General features: G+C 36.8%; 1 protein-coding gene and 1 non-coding gene across 3 annotated transcripts in view; both read left to right on the forward strand.

Annotated features, from left to right (window-relative positions):
• The window catches only part of BRIP1 (BRCA1 interacting helicase 1), a 144,166-nt gene that overhangs the window by 36,558 nt on the left and 91,127 nt on the right, over window positions 1-16,481 (forward strand). Inside the window, exons 7-11 of one of the 2 annotated variants that reach the window (XM_007531479.2) lie at window positions 176-466; window positions 5,507-5,728; window positions 10,017-10,216; window positions 11,396-11,528; window positions 14,434-14,588. In XM_007531479.2, the coding sequence (XP_007531541.2) occupies window positions 176-466; window positions 5,507-5,728; window positions 10,017-10,216; window positions 11,396-11,528; window positions 14,434-14,588 (1,001 nt within the window). The remainder of the gene's footprint in view (window positions 1-175; window positions 467-5,506; window positions 5,729-10,016; window positions 10,217-11,395; window positions 11,529-14,433; window positions 14,589-16,481) is intronic. The other variant, XM_060203874.1, reaches the window with a different exon arrangement.
• On the forward strand, window positions 7,877-8,013 carry LOC132542295 (small nucleolar RNA SNORA70). The gene has a single exon (XR_009553387.1). It is a non-coding gene; the product is annotated as a small nucleolar RNA SNORA70 (small nucleolar RNA).

A 16,481-nucleotide genomic window follows, 5' to 3' on the forward strand; every position in this document is an offset into this window, starting at 1 on the left:
GGAATGGAACTTAGAATTTTTCTTTCAGTGATAAGCTTTAAGTAATGTAATACTTTGAAATTTCTCTTTATTTGACAGTTGTGACTCATTATTTATTGGCTTTGATTCCATTAGAGGTACAATGCCATCTTTTATGGTAGTTCTGATAATAATAGTTATCTTTACTTTGTTACAGTCCCCTGGTTACTGTTCAAGGTGCTGTTGTTCTACTAAACAAGGAAACAGTCAGGATTCTTCAAATACCATTAAGAAGGATCCTGGTGGGAAATCCAAGATACCCAAAATATATTTTGGAACACGCACACACAAACAGATTGCTCAGATTACTAGAGAGCTTCGAAGGACAGCATACTCAGGGGTCCCGATGACTATACTTTCCAGCAGGGATCATACTTGTGTTCACCCTGAAGTTGTAGGTAACTTTAACAGAAATGAAAAGTGCATGGAGTTGCTGGATGGAAAAAATGTGAGTAAAATTGTTTTGCTATAGAGACAAAATAAGCCTGAATATAAAATTATTCATTTTATATGTTCATTTTACTTTTGTATATATTTCTTTTTATTTATTTATTTATTTATTTTCCCTTTTGTTGCCCTTGTTTTTCATTGTTGTTGTAGTCGTTGTTAGGACAGAGAGAAATGGAGAGAGGAGGGGAAGACAGAGAGGGGGAGAGAAAGACAGACCTACTTTTGTATATATTTCTAGTGATATAAAATAACAGGAAAATTAGACTATTAATATTAGTATATTTTAAATAATACTGTGCTCTAAAAAAATCTTCATTCAGTTTAAAATTATGGATTTTGTCCCTTAAAGCTTGGGGGTATTTAACATCTTCAAATTAATTCCTGTTTTAGTCAGATGACTTCTTACATTCTTCTTTAAATCCCTTTGTTAAAAAAACAAAACAAAAAACAAAGCAAGTATAGATGTCATCTGAGAAGATAAGAGTTTAAATGGTTTAGTCTAATTAAGTCTAATTAGTATATTTTGCATATTTAAAAACTTCTAAGACTTCTTAAGGGTCTTTCTGAGCAGTTTATTTTTCATTAAAGTAACATTGCAATACAGTATTACATATGTTCCAGATGTGCATGATTGAAAAATCAGTGTTTGTCCCTATGTCCCGATTTATCCTGTCCTTCTCCAAACCTTTTTCTTCTAGTAACTGCTATTTAGTTTCATAGTCTAAAAGCTTACAAATAATTTTTAAAAAGATTAGTTGAGTAAGAGATATGATTACTCTATGTCACAATCCTGATTAGTACAAATTGAAATTTATATTAAATTATTAATTTTGAGGGTAAGACATTGGAGAGTTTAAAAAAATTTCCAGAGAAATCTGGAGTAATATGAGTTTGAGGTAGGTAGAAATAGTTATTTCTTTTTAAAGACATAAAAATTTTGGGGCAGTATTGGAATGGTAGTCTGTAGGCCAGTTTGATAGTTATTTTACTCTAAACATGAAGTTACAGTTCTGAAGTTATAATGAGAAGTTATTGGTGAAGTATAAATTAAGAGCACATGAAATGACCAGTGTTATTTTAATGTATGTTGAAGGTTATTCTATCTTTCAGCAGTATTTTGTCAAACAGGGTTGGTTCTACACAAAAGACTAGAGCTACAACCCATACAGTTTCATTTAATTGATATATCACTTTCTACCATATAGTGTTAATACATTATCTTGTATGGTGGCTTTTCTTTCTCTATACTTTCTTTTATTATGTAGAAATATATTCAAACTTTTTTTGTGGCCATTCAAAGATATATCAGTAGATATTTAAACATGAATATATGAAGTATAGGTACAGATGGGATTCAGTAGAAAAATTTATGTGATTTGTTGCCCTAACAGAGAATGCATAATTACTAAATAAAAACCAATGTCAAAATTCTATGATTGTATTTAATTCTGTTAAAAGTTATTATTATTTTTTAATTTATAAAATGGAAACATTGACAAGCCCATAGGATAAGAGGGGTACATTTCCACATAGTGCCCACCCCCAGAGCTCCATATCCAATCCCCTCCTTTCCTATTCTTTATCTCTCTGGGAGTATGGACCCAGGATCATTGTGGGGTGCAGAAGGTGGAAGGTCTGGCTTCTGTCATTGCTTCTCCACTGAACATGGGCGTTGGCAGGTTGGTCCCTACACCCAGCCTGTCTTTCTCTTTCCCTAGTGGGGCAGGGATCTAGGGTGGCGGAGCTCCAAGTCACATGGTGGGGTCCTCTGCCCAAAGAAGTCAGGTTGGCATCATGGTATCATCTGGAACCTGATGACCTCTCCTGAGATTCTCAGGCTGAAAGCAGCTTCCTTGCAGTGCTCACAACAGGTGTTGTCTCCAAACTGTTATCTTGGCTTTGCCCCTCAAAAGTGTTGTTATTATTATTATTATTATTATTATTATTATTTTGCCTCCAGGGTTATTGCTGGGGCTAGGTTCGTGCACTACAAATCCACTGCTCCTGGAGCCTATTCCCCCACCCCTTTGTTGCCCTTGTGTTTTATTGTTGTGATTACTATTATTGTTATTGCTGTCATTGTTGTTGGATAGGACAGAGAGAAATCCAGAGAGGAGGGGAAGACAGAGGGTAGGGGAGAGAAAAATAGACACCTGCAGACCTGCTTCACCGCTTGTCAAGCGACCCCCCTGGAGGTGGGGAGCCGCAGGCTCGAAAAAGGATCCTGACGCCTGTCCTTGCTCTTTGTGCCATGTGCGCTTAACCTGCTGCTCTACTGCCGACCTCCTCAAATGTTACTATTTTTTTTTCCTTTTTAAAAAATATGTATTTATTCCCTTTTGTTGCCCTTGTTGTTTTATTGTAGTTATTATTGTTGTTGTAGAGGACAGAGAGAAATGGAGAGAGGAGGGGAAGACAGAGGGGGAGAGAAAGACACCTGCAGATCTGCTTCACCGCCAGTGAAGCGACGCCCCTGCAGGTGGGGAGCCCCGCTGGAACCAGGATCTTTATGCCGGGTCCTTGCGCTTTGACCCACGTGCGCTTAACCCGCTGCCCTCCAGCCATTCTCCGGCAAATGTTATTTTTAACTGAGGGCCTGTGAGATTTCTTCACTCTATTTTATTTATTTATTCATTCATTCATTCATTTATTTATTTTCCCTTTTGTTGCCCTTGTTGTTTAACATTGTTTGGTTATTACTGTTGTTGTTATTGATGTCGTCATTGTTGGATAGGACAGAGAGAAATGGAGAGTGATGGGGAAGACAGAGAGGGGGAGAGAAAGACAAACCTGCAGACCTGCTTCACCGCTTGTGAAGCGACTCCCCTGCAGGTGGGAAGCACTCTTTTAAAAATAGAATAAAAACTCTTCATTAGATAAAGACACATAAATTTTATTTAAGTAGATTTCTGTTGATAAATGACTTACTGATAAACTATATTTTTCAAATGCTTGGTATTTGATTTTTAACTAGTCTACAGAAGAAAACTTTTTTTGCATTGTTTTTATCTTTCCACTACTTGTTATTGAGTGAATTACTGTGTAATTTATGTTTTTATAGTCCCATTAATAAGAACAATTATAAAGTTTAAAATTATGAAGGAAATAGTTGAAAAGCAAGTAGTACTTAATGTAAGTTTCTAGATTTCTGCAATGCTGATAATATTTTTTATTAACTTTTAGTTTTAATTGTAAAAATAATAGACTTATTGAATGTTGAGAATATTTTGTGAGCCTTTAGTTTCTCTTAAAAAGGAAGCAAATATTTTGATTTTAATATTAGCAATATTAACTGTGGAAGATACCTGCGTGCTGGTATTTGTCTTGGCCAATTCTGCCTCAGAATGCTTCCCTTAGAGGCTTATGCTGAACCCTCAGAATGCTTCCCTTAGAGGCTTATGCTGAACCCTCAGAATGCTTCCCTTAGAGGCTTATGCTGAACCCTCAGAATGCTTCCCTTAGAGGCTTATGCTGAACATCCCTTTTTTGTTCTCAGCCCCTCAGGGTAATTTGGTATTGTAATGAGGCCCAATTACAAAGTCACCATAGGTGTCTAATGTTTATTCTGGCTGAATTACCAAAGGGAAATGATAAATAGATAACTGACAGTTTTGAGTATAAAAGAGTTTAAAGTGTGATAACACTTCAATTGACAGACTTCCCTCAGGTTTGAGTTACACTGCTAAAATGGATGCACTTTTCTGGTTTTGCTATCAGCCTGCACAGAAGTGTCATTCTAAGTGCCCTTTAAGTGTAAACTTTCTGATTTTTTGGCTTGATCCAAAGGCACGTGTTTTTGTTCAGCACTACTTTTGCTAAAGTTCACCTGGACTAAAGCATTTCACTTTCTTGCTAAAAGTTAACTTTTGTTTCAAGTAAGAAAGAATTAATTCTAACTAGCTCCAGAAATAATTCCAATATATTGTTGTTGTTGTTATTATTATTATTATTATTACTTTACCAGAGCACTGCTCAGCTGTGGCTTATGGTGGTCCAGACTGAATATGGGACTTTGGAGCCTCAGGCATGAGAGTCTCTTTGCGTAACCATTATGCTAGCTACCCCTGCCCGCAATAAATTATTTTGGGTATGGAAAAATACCTAATTTTGTTAAGATGGGGTTTAACAGTTCATAATCATAGACTTTGATCACTCTTAGTATTCATGTAGTTCAACTGCAAGCTTTTAGGTGCTAGATAGTGGCTCATCAGAATGCACATGTTATGTATGTCTATATATCATATCTATACACATACATATGTATATATATATTGAAAGTATTCTCTTCAATATTCATAGATCAAAAAGCTTACAGGTGAGTAATAGATAAATCTCTATATAATTGTTTCTTGCTTCTTAGAGCAAACTGGGAAAGACATTTTTATTTATTTATTTTTTTAATAATTATTTTATTTTATTTATTCCCTTTTGTTGCCCTTGCTGTTTTTCTTTTTTATTGTTGTAGTTATTATTGTTGTTGTCGTTATTGGATAGGACAGAGAGAAATGGAGAGAGGAGGGGAAGACAGAGAGGAGGAGAGAAAGATAGACACCTGCAGACCTGCTTCACCGCCTGTGAAGCGACTCCTCTGCAGGTGGGGAGCCGGGGCTTGAACCGGGATCCTTATGCCGGTCCTTGTGCTTTGCGCCACCTGCGCTTAACCCACTGTGCTACAGCCTGACTCCCAAGACATTTTTATTTTAAAAATCACATTTACTAATATATAGAATTAATGAAAATCAAATGACTCATTCTACCACTTAGTTCCAAAATATTAATTGAAAAAAATGACATATATATATATATATATATATATATATATATATATATATATATATATATATACACACACACACATATATATAGTTAGAAGACTCAAATTACACCTCTGGAGCCTCAGACCTGAGAGTCTCTTTGCATAACCATTACGCTATCTACCCCTGCCCAAAGTGTTCTTCATATTCTTTTCAAGGTAACTTGTTTTATTTTTTATTTTCTGGTATTGATTCATATTTTAGTTTTGCATGTTTATTTTTAGGGGAAATCCTGCTATTTTTATCATGGTGTTCATAAAATTAGTGATCAGCACACATTGCAGAATCTCCAAGGAATGTGCAAGGCCTGGGACATAGAAGAACTAATCAGCTTGGGGAAAAAAGTAAAAGCATGTCCGTATTACACAGCACGTGAACTAATAGAAGGCGCTGACATAATATTTTGTCCCTACAACTATCTTCTAGATGCACAAATAAGGGAAAGTGTAAGTAAATATGTAAGAATTAAAATAATTGTTTTTTCTTAATGGGATTTAAATAATGACTGTAAAAACTTTTAGGTGCTTTAATGCCTTTTATTTCACTCCCTGCCTTGTATTTTAATTTGTGTATATGTATAAGTAGATAAGTACTGGAAACATTCTAATGTATATTAAAAATTGAACTTTAAGTGACAGGGGAGATGACTCAGTGGTAGGGCTCAGGACAAGTTTGATCCTCAGCCCCATTTATGCTAGAATGGCATTCTGGTTCTCTCTTTCATTAAATACATCTTTAAAAAAACAAACAAACAAAAACCCAAACCCTGAACTGTAGGAACCAGGAGGGATTAGCATTAGAGAATGTGCCTTATACACTAGAGGCCCTGGATTCATCCCTGCCACCACATGCGAGATCAACAAAGATAGATTAATTAATTGGTTGATTAATTAAAAAATTAAAGGAAGTCCATGAGTGACTAGAGTGATATTTTGGTCACTCATCAAAAAAAAAATAAAATAAATAAAGTTAATGAAAATTGAACCTGAGAGATGACTTGGTGGTAGAGTACTTCCGTTGCATATTTGATGTAAAGCACCATATAAAAATTAAAATTTAGACCATGCCATTTAAATTTCAGAAGTACTTTAAAAGTACCTTTTATTGAGATGAAATTATAGTAGTATTTCCAACCTTTATAGTAATGGCTTTGGGGGCTGGATGTTTCCATAGCCATTATGCTATCTACCCTGCCCAGGGTCTGGAAATTTCCTGTGGTGAGCTGCCTCGTGCATGGTACTATGCTTAGTAGCATCTCTGATTTTATCCACTAGATGCCAGTAGCCTCTTTATAGCTGTCACAAGTAAAAAGTGTCCCCAATTTCAAAAGTCTCTGGGGTCCAAAATTATCTGTAATTGAGACCCATTTGTAACTGTTGTGTTTTCCATTTATTAATTATAAAAAATAATTATTTAAAAACAGTTTAATCTAAAGAATCTATTCTGAAGAACTTTATGTTGGGAGAAATTGCATGCTATGTAATTTATGTTTCATGAGCTTTTGAGAAGTGAATTTTGCATACATCATTTGCTTTTATTTCCTTATTCTGCTTAGAGACACTTATTTCAGCATGAAACAAAATGTGAATAACTTGGTATATTTAGTTATTATTGGATCTTATAACACAACTGATTAGTTTTCCTATTTCTTTAAATTGAGAATTAATAGGTATTATGTTTACTACTCTGATTATTCTGCCTTTTGATTGCCTCTCACATAGGTTTTTTTTCTTCCTCTAAGCCACTGTACATATTAATGCTAAAGTTAGTATTCCTAGTATTGTTTTTATTAGATCTCGCCTCTACTTAAAAATGTCTTATTGCTCTCTTTGCTCATGGGATAAAGTCCATACTTATTTTTGTTTTCTGAAGTCCTCATGTCTTTTGTTGGCTCTATTGACCTCAATCATAGGTGATTCTACTCTTCCTAGCAAACATTTTCATTCTTTTTTTTTTTCATTTAAAAATCAAAAAAAAAAATATCTGTATTTGTTGAATAGAGACAGTCAGAAACTGAGAGGGGAGGGGGAGATAAGGAGAGAGAGAGACAGACACTTGCAGCCCTGCTTTACCACTTGCAAAGCTTTCCCCCTGCAGGTGGGGACCCGGAGCTCGAACCTGGGTCCTTGCGCATTGTAACGTGTGCTCAACCAGGTGTGCTACCACCCGGCACCCTTTGTTTTTTTTCATTTTTGATACAGATAGAGATACAGATATCACAGTACTTCTTTACTATTCATGGACCATCTTGTGGTGCCATGGTTTCTATGATACTATGGGCTTGAACCTGGGGCCTCATACATGGTAAGACAAATGCTCTTTACTATTTCCTGTCCCCAAAGTCCTTATTTCTTCTTAAGTTTCACTTATATATTTATTTATGAGAGAGTGGTCGTTAGAGAACCAGAGATTCACTTAAGCCTGTGTGATTCCAGGGATTGAACTTCGGATCTCATGCTTGTGAGTCCAGTTTTAGCCTCTGTGCCACCTCCTGGGCTGAGAGATACCATATTTGTTAACTAAACACTAAAAATACTCAGCAGTCAGTCTTTTCTGATGCAGACTCCCAACTCAAACCCTTAAAAATCATGTCTCTGTTGCCAATAACGCACACCATGCATTTGTGTTTCTCTATGGAGCCTACTGTGCAACAACTGTACTAGCAACACCCATTGTAGTATGTACAGCCTGTTGCTTGTATAGGTTGTCCTAAGGGTCCTAAGACACCCCTTCCTGGTGGACATTCCTCTCTGATTTTTTGAGTGTCTCCCAGGCATATCTATAGATAGGTATATAGAGCACCTTTGGAAAGCCCCAGGGTACAATGACCAGGTTTCATATTGGCCAAGTCATCATGTCCATCTGCCTCAAGCAGCAGAGCAATAAACATGTGGTTAAGGCCCTATACAAAACCAAGTTCAAGTTCCTTAGTTGTCACACTATCTACAAATCCAAGAAGTAGGATACTACGAGGTCTAATGTGGATGAATTTGAAGATAAGGTGACTTGTTAACTTAAAATGGATGTAGTATCAAATACATCTCTCATTATGGCCCTGTGAACACACTGTGTGCCTTTCTCTGATGAGATCCTCAGAACTGCACCTTGCAAAGCCATACATACCAATGAAGCCTACTTCTTGCCCAAACACAAAAGTTAGGTCACTGTCCTCTGAGGATATCTTGTTCTTTTTAAATATAACTTTTCTTTAATTCATCTTTCTGTTAAAATGACATATTCTCTTTTTATCTATGCAAATCCGCTATTTATTTTAAAGAATACAACAGCAATTAAGATTGTTTATGTTGTGAGAGAGAATGTGAAAGACCAGAGCATTGCTCAGCTCTGGCATATAATAGTACCAAGGGATTGAATCTAGCACCTTCTGTGGTCTCAGCCTTTTATAAGTCCAGTGTTCTAATGCTGAGCTATATCCCTAGTCCTCCTTTTTTCTTTTGGTTATTGTGAGAGACGCCAGAGTACCACTTCATCATTTTATGTGGTGTTAGGGGTTGAAACCAGGGCCTTCCTTTTGGAAGGCATGAACTCTGCCACTGTGCCCCCCATCCAGGCTTTGTTGTGTATTTACTATTCTTCCATGATTAGTTTCTCAGAATTACTCTTATTGGCCTATCGGAGATCAGATAGCTATTTCTGAACAAGTTACTATAATCAGAGATAGATGGAATCTTTTATTTAATTTACACACCTGGATTCTGAGTCTATGCATGTTGTGAGTTGTAATAACCTTTAATTAACAGTCTTACCATTGCTACTTAGGAGTTGGGGAAGAACAGTTCTCAAGATGAAAGGTTTCAAGACAGACATTATTGGTATTCTGAAATATTTGAAGCTTATTGTTTTTTAGTTTTGACATTTTTTTATATTTTATTCATTTATTGATTGGAGACAGAGGAAAATTGAGGGGGTGGGGGAGATAGAGACAGAGACACCAGCAGCCCTGCTTTACCACTTGTGAAACTTTCCACCTGCAGGTGGGGACCAGGGGTTTAAATCCAGGTCCTTGTGCACTGTAATGTATGTGCTTAACCAGGTATGCCACCATCTGGCCCCTTATTTTGACATATTTTACTCTGCTTTTTGTATTATATTGGAGACTCCTTCATACCAGAGTTTTTATACCTGTTTGTATAATTAGCCTTATCATATTCAATTAACAAGAACTGTCTTCACCAATAAGTTTGCAAGTATTTTGAGAGTAAATATGACAGACACTGTAATATTGAGCTAATAGGCTGGCAATAGTGCTTCAAAAATTTTGTGTAAGGCCTAAAATCAGTTGCTTATAAAATGGCCCTTGAGGGAGTCAGGTGGTGGCACAGCGGGTTAAGTGCACATGGCGCAAAGCACAAGGAAGGACCGGTGTAAGGATCCTGGTTCAAGCCCCTGGCTGCCCACCTGCAGGGGAGTCGCTTCACAGGTGGTGAAGCAGGTCTGCAGGTGTCTATCTTTCTCTCTCCCTCTCTGTCTTCCCCTCCTCTCTCCATTTCTCTGTCCTATCTAACAATGATGACATCAATAATAACTACAACAATAAAACAACAAGGGCAACAAAAGGGAATAAATAAATATTTTAAAAAATAAATAAAATGGTCCTTGCAACATTGGCCTGTAGTGTGAATTTTAAATGAAATATTTCGCCCACTACTTTTGATTCCTACTTTTGAATTCATTTTGCTGAATGTTTCACCTGAAAATTTTTTTACCTTACAGATGGATATCAATCTGAAGGAACAGGTTGTCATTTTAGATGAAGCTCATAACATCGAAGATTGTGCTCGGGAATCTTCAAGTTACAGTATAACAGAAGTTCAGCTTCGGTTTGCTCGGGATGAACTAGATAGTATGGTCAACAGCAATATAAGGAAGAAAGACCATGAACCCCTACGAGCTGTGTGCTATAGCCTCATTAAGTAAGAATATATCTATCTGTATCAATTATGTTGCCTTTGTTTAAAAAACTTGTTTTATTATGCCAGAGTATTATTTTTTTAATATTTTATTTATTTTCCCTTTTGTTGCCCTTTTTTTTTATTGTTGTTGTTACTGATGTAGTTGTTGTTAGGACAGAGAGAAATGGAGAGAGGAGGGGGAGACAGAGAGGAGGAGAGAAAGACAGACACCTGCAGACCTACTTAAACACCTGTGAAGTGACTCCCCTGCAGATGGGGAGCAAGGGACTCAAACTGGGATCCTGAGGGCAGTCCTTGCACTTTGTGCCACCTGCACTTAACTCTCTGCGCTACTGCCTGACTTGCTATGCCAGAGTATTATTATAAATCTGGTAAACTTTGATCAGTCTACTTGGGAAGTAAGTTGTTTCTTGCAGCTAAGCTTTTAAAAACAGAATTAGTCCACATGCCAGAGGCACTACCATAAGTCAGAATTGAGCAGTACGCTGGTTAAATGAGTCTGTGGTCCGGGAGGTGGTGCAGTGGATAAAGCACTAGACTCTCAAACATGAGGTCCTGAGTTCAATCCCCGGCAGCACATGTACCAGAGTAATATCTGGCTTTTTCGCTCTCCTCCTATGTTTCTCATTAATAAATAAATAAAATCTTTAAAAAAAAAAAAAGAGTCTAACTTTTTGCTCAAAAGAATTTAATGGATATGTCAATAGCAAATATGATTCTTATTGCTAAATTATTAACTATTATAGAATGTATATAGAACATTAGACTGAACACATGATTTCTTTTGTTCTTCACTCCCCCCCCCCCGCCCCACACATATACTATTAAAGGGTTAATGGTTTCCACTAAAGATGTTGGTACATGGGTAAAACTTCTCATATTTCCATGATGCCTGCAAAACACTCTTTCCCCTAACATATGTCCTTTTCCACCATCATTTACCAGAAACCCAACACTTCTCTATCCCATCCCTTACCTTCCTTCCTCAGAGTCCATTGCTTTGGTGAAATACACCACACCCAGGCCAGGTTTCACTTCACTTATAAGTTTTCTTTTTCTGAGCTGTGGGTTTGTTGTGTAGGTGCCAAATCCCAGCGATAGATAACTGGCAGCAGTTTAAAAAAAAAAAAAGGCACATAAAGATGATACTGGTTGATGGAATCATTTACTTTGTTGCAGTTGGTTAGAAGCAAATTCTGAACATCTTGTGGAAAGGGATTATGAATCATCCTGTAAAATATGGAGTGGAAGTGAAATGTTGTTAAATTTATACAAAATGGGCATCAGCACAGCTAATTTTCCCATTTTACAGGTAAGATCATTTCACCTTCTTGTAAAATTCATTTAGTGAATTATAAATGATGTAATCCTGACCAAGTTAATCCGGAGTTAAGATGTTATAGCAACTTTAATTTAAAAATGTAATCATCTAAGTTTTATAATCTGTAAGTAGTGCTACAAATTGTGGAGTAAAATGTGACAATAGTTTGAAATAAATAAAACTTAATGGATTTAATTAAATTGTCAATATTTTTAGTTTCTAAATACCTTTTTATGTTTTATTAATAATTTAATATTGATTTACAAGAGTGTAAGATAATAGGGGTATAATTCCATACCGTTCCCACCACCAGAGCTTTGTGTCCCATCTCCTCCACTGAAAACTTCCTTACTGTTTTTTCCTCTGGGAGTATGGACTAAAACTCCTTTTGGGGTACGGAAGGTGGGAGTTCTGACTTTTTAAATAATTTATTTATTGGGTAGAGACAGCCAGAAATTGGGAGGGAAGAGGGAGTGAGAGGGACATCTGCAGCCCTGCTTCATCACTCGTGAAGCTTCCCCCCTGCAGGTGGGGACTTTGGGCTTGAACCTGGATCCTTGTGCAATGTAACATGTGTGCCCAACCAGGTGCACTGCCATCCGCCCTCCTCCTCCCCTTTTTTAACCAGAGCACTGCTCAGCTCTGGTTGATGGTGGTGTAGGGGATTGAGTCTGAGACTTTGGAGCCTCAGGCATGAGAGTCTCTTTGCATAAACGTTATGCTATCTACCCCTGCCCAGTACTGACTTTTGTAATTGCTTCTCCGCTGGACCTAGATGTTGGCAGGTCATTCCATACTCCCAGCCTGTTCAGTCTTTCTCTAGTAGGGTAGGGCTCTGGAGAGGTGAAGTCCCAAGAAACATTGGTGAGGTCATCTGCCCAGGGAAGTCAGGATGTAGTCATAGTAGCATCTGGAACTTGGTGGCTGAAATGTAGGAAACTGGAAAGCAGGACAAAATGTTTAAGAAACAGGCATCAAAAAGTAGGAATAGAGCAGATGAAAGTAGGTACCTTTGTGTAGAAGGAAGCTAGGAAGTCTGTTTTAGGAATATGTCGTAAGAGCCGGTGTCTATTTTAATAATCTTTGCTTGAGCTTGATATTTAACATGAGGGTGGACTACAAATATTGTTACTGATGTAGTTGTTAGATAGAACAGAGAGAAATGGAGAGAGGAGGGGAAGACAGAGGGGGGGAGAGAAAGATAGACACCTGCAGACCTGCTTCACCACCTGTGAAGCAACTCCCCTGCAGGTGGGCAGCCGTGGGCTCGAATTTGGATCCTAACGCTGGTCCTTGCACTTTGAGCGCCTGTGTGCTTAACCCGCTGCGCTACTGCAGGACTCCCTTAGAAAGAGTTTAAAATAGCAGTAGTTAATTGTTATTATAATCAAGTTAGTTGGGAGCTTGTTTTTCTTTGAAAATTCAATGGTTAGGATTTACCATAATGGATTTGACCTCACTAAGCTTTATGACATTTAAGGATATCTGCTAATAACTTATATAGTGACAGGCTTTGATTTATCTGGCCTAAGGTTGCAGGTAATTTAGGTATTTTTAAAATGTCTACATATAAATATAGTTTTAGAGCTGCTTAAACAATTTAAGCCTAGTGTCAGAATTTGACCATCTTACAAATCTGAGACATTAAATGCTTAGGCTGAAGAAAATATTTCTACTCAGATCTAGGCAGTTAGAGAACTTGAAGTATTACATCTATTTTTCATCCCTGAGGCTGCAGTGCTTCTGTGGATGTCTCATCTGTACTTTTGAGGGTTTTTTTTTTTTTAAGATTGATAGTTGTTGATATTTGTTGTTTTGGGGGAGTCTGTTCTGAGCACCTTTATTCCATGGTCATGCCTCCCAGAAGTCCTAAATATCTATTTTCAATTATAAAAGTTGATGGGGCAGGTAGTGCGGTGACCCTCCCCTTCTCAATTTCTCTCTGTCCTGTAGAATAAAATAAAATAAAATATTGAAAAAAAACTTATAAAAAAGAAGCTTTTCGTCTTGCATTTTATAAAACTGGAAAGAAATCATGAATGGGCTATGGGATACTGAGAACTTTATGGAATTTCATGCACAATTTTCTGAATTTGTGCTTTGTATATTTTCTTGGGTAGAGGTTTCATGACTTATACTCTCAAGAAATTCTTTTTTTTTAATATTTATTTATTCATTTTCCCTTTGTTTTTGCCCTTGTTGTTTTATTATTGTAGTTATTATTGTTGTTGTTGTTGATGTCTTCATTGTTGGACATGACAGAGAGAATTGGAGAGAGGAGGGGGAGACAGAGAGGGGGAGAGAAAGATAAGACACCTGCAGACCTGCTTCACCGCCTGTGAAGCGACTCCCCTGCAGGTGGGGAGCTGGGGGCTTGAACCGGGATCCTCTCGCCGGTCCTTGTGCTTTGTGCCACCTGCACTTAACCGCTACGCTACCGCCCGACTCCCTCAAGAAATTCTTTTGCAGATAAGAATGCTTTTCATTTTATCTTAATCATTTAAATTTAATAAATTTGTTTTTTAGGGTCTTTTTATTTTACAGGAAAATATAGTAGGAAGGACAGAATCCTGACATACCCTCAAGTCACACACATTCTCACAAACTGTTTCTTTTTATTAACCTGTTAGAAGTGTGTAGTGTACTTAAAATTTATGAAGTACTTTTACATTATTATTAACTAAAGTTTGTAGTTTACATTAGATTCCACTCTGTGTTCTTGAATCTTGGCAAAAGCACAAAGCATACCACTGCAGTAGCCTACGGGATATATTTACATCTTTAAACAAGTCTTTTGTACTACATTTATTCATCTCTTTACAGCACCTCATCACACCTGCCAAATCCTTAGAAATCACTGATTTTTCATTTATACTCATATGATAATTTTCTATAGGGTCATCTTTCTGCTGTTCTTCAAAAAGAGGAAAAAGTTTTAGCAATTCATGGTAAAGAGGAGTCAGTAGAAGTGCCTGTTATTAGTGCTTCAACTCAGATAATGCTTAAAGGACTTTTTATGGTACTTGACTATCTTTTTAGACAAAATAGCAGGTAAGTGAAAGTATCTGATTTGCATTTTTTCTCTACACATATTAGTCTTATCATGTTAAATTTGTGGGCGAACATAGGAAAAATCATTAAGTAAGTCATGTAGATATTGTTTTTAATTGCTAATATACTTAAATCAATTGAAATAATTTCTTGTTAGTGAAAAAAGAGTTGAGTATCTTTCATATATTTATTGCTCATTTGTATTTTTTCACTGAAGAAATTTCTATTCAAGTCCTTTGTGTATTTTTAAATTGTGTTGCTTTTGTTAAATTGTGGGAGTTCTCACATTATAGATATTAATCTCAGATGAATATTTTATCTTCTTATTTGGGCTACCTTTTAACTTTCTTAATAGGCTCAAATCTGATATCTTAAAAACTTTTACTATATTTCCTTATAAGAATTTTATGGTTTTTTTTATTCCAGTATTTCTGTAAATCTCTATTGATTTTGGAGTCCCTGATCTCTCAGGGTGAAATGAACACTCAAAGTTGTAGAAAAAGGTAGCAATTTTTTTTTGTTTGGTTAGATCTTGGAATTTATAGCCGCTTATTGGAAGAAATTATAAGCTGTGAATGGGAGGACAAAAATTATCTGGATTAGTACCTTCATTAACAGTAAATGAAAAGAGCCTGGGAGATAGATTATTGTGCACAAAATTCAAGTGCCAACATCCCATTGGAAGCATTATGACACTTGGGGTGAGGTGGGAGAGTGGAGCACAGATAGTAGAGCGGTACTGTGGTGTTTACTCTGCTCTCTGTCTTGCTCTATATGACATAAAAAGAAGGAAAAAATTGGGGTGAGGAGAGATAGCCTAATGTTTACGCAAAGAGGCTTTTATGCCTCTGGCTCCAAAGCTGCAGGTTCAGTCCCCTACATCACCATAAATGAGAGCTGAGTAGTGCTCTGGGGGGAAAGAAAGAAAGAAAGAAAGAAAGAAAGAAAGAAAGAAAGAAAGAAAGAAAGAAAGAAAGAAAGAAAGAAAGAAAGAAAGAATGAATGGGAGAGGCCTAGGAGTGGTGGGACTGCACATATGTTAGGACCCAGCACACCATCCTCCACCCCCAATTGAAGAGGATCAAGAATGTAGAATCCATTCTTTGAATGCAGAGACTTTGATGCTCTACACCCCCTATTCTTGTTGAAAATATATACATATATACATGCATGCATACATAGATTAATATTCATTTTATTATTATTTTAAATATTTATTCCCTTTTGTTGCCCTTGTGTTTTTTTTTTTTTAAATAATTTATTTCTTTATTGGGGAATTAATGCTTTACATTCAACAGTAAATACAATAGTTTGTACATGCATAACATTCCCCAGATTCCCATTTAACAATACAACCCCCACTATGTCATTCATCATCTTTCATGGACCTGTATTCTCCCCACCAACCCACCCACCCCAGAGTCTTTTACTTTGGTGTAATACTCCAATTCCATTTCAGGTTCGACTTGTGTTTTCTCTTCTAATCTTGTTTTTCAACTTCGGCCTGAGAGTGAGATCATCCCATATTCATCCTTCAGTTTCTGACTTATTTCACTCAACATGATTTTTTCAAAGTCCATCCAAGATCGGGTGAAAACGGTGAAGTCACCATTTTTTACAGCTGAGTAGTATTCCAATGTGTATATATACCACAACTTGCTCAGGCACTCATCTGTTGTTGGACACCTGGGTTGCTTCCAGGTTTTGGCTATTACAAATTGTGCTGCCAAGAACATATGTGTACACAGATCTTTTTTTTTTTTTTTTTTTATTTAAGAAAGGATTAATTAACAAAACCATAGGGTAGGAGGGATACAACTTCACACAATTCCCACCGCCCAATCTCCATATCCCACCCCCTCCCCCGATAGCTTTCCCATTCTCTATCCCTCT

Source organism: Erinaceus europaeus, chromosome 12 (assembly GCF_950295315.1).
Source record: "Erinaceus europaeus chromosome 12, mEriEur2.1, whole genome shotgun sequence".
In the NCBI taxonomy this organism is placed as follows: domain Eukaryota; kingdom Metazoa; phylum Chordata; class Mammalia; order Eulipotyphla; family Erinaceidae; genus Erinaceus; species Erinaceus europaeus.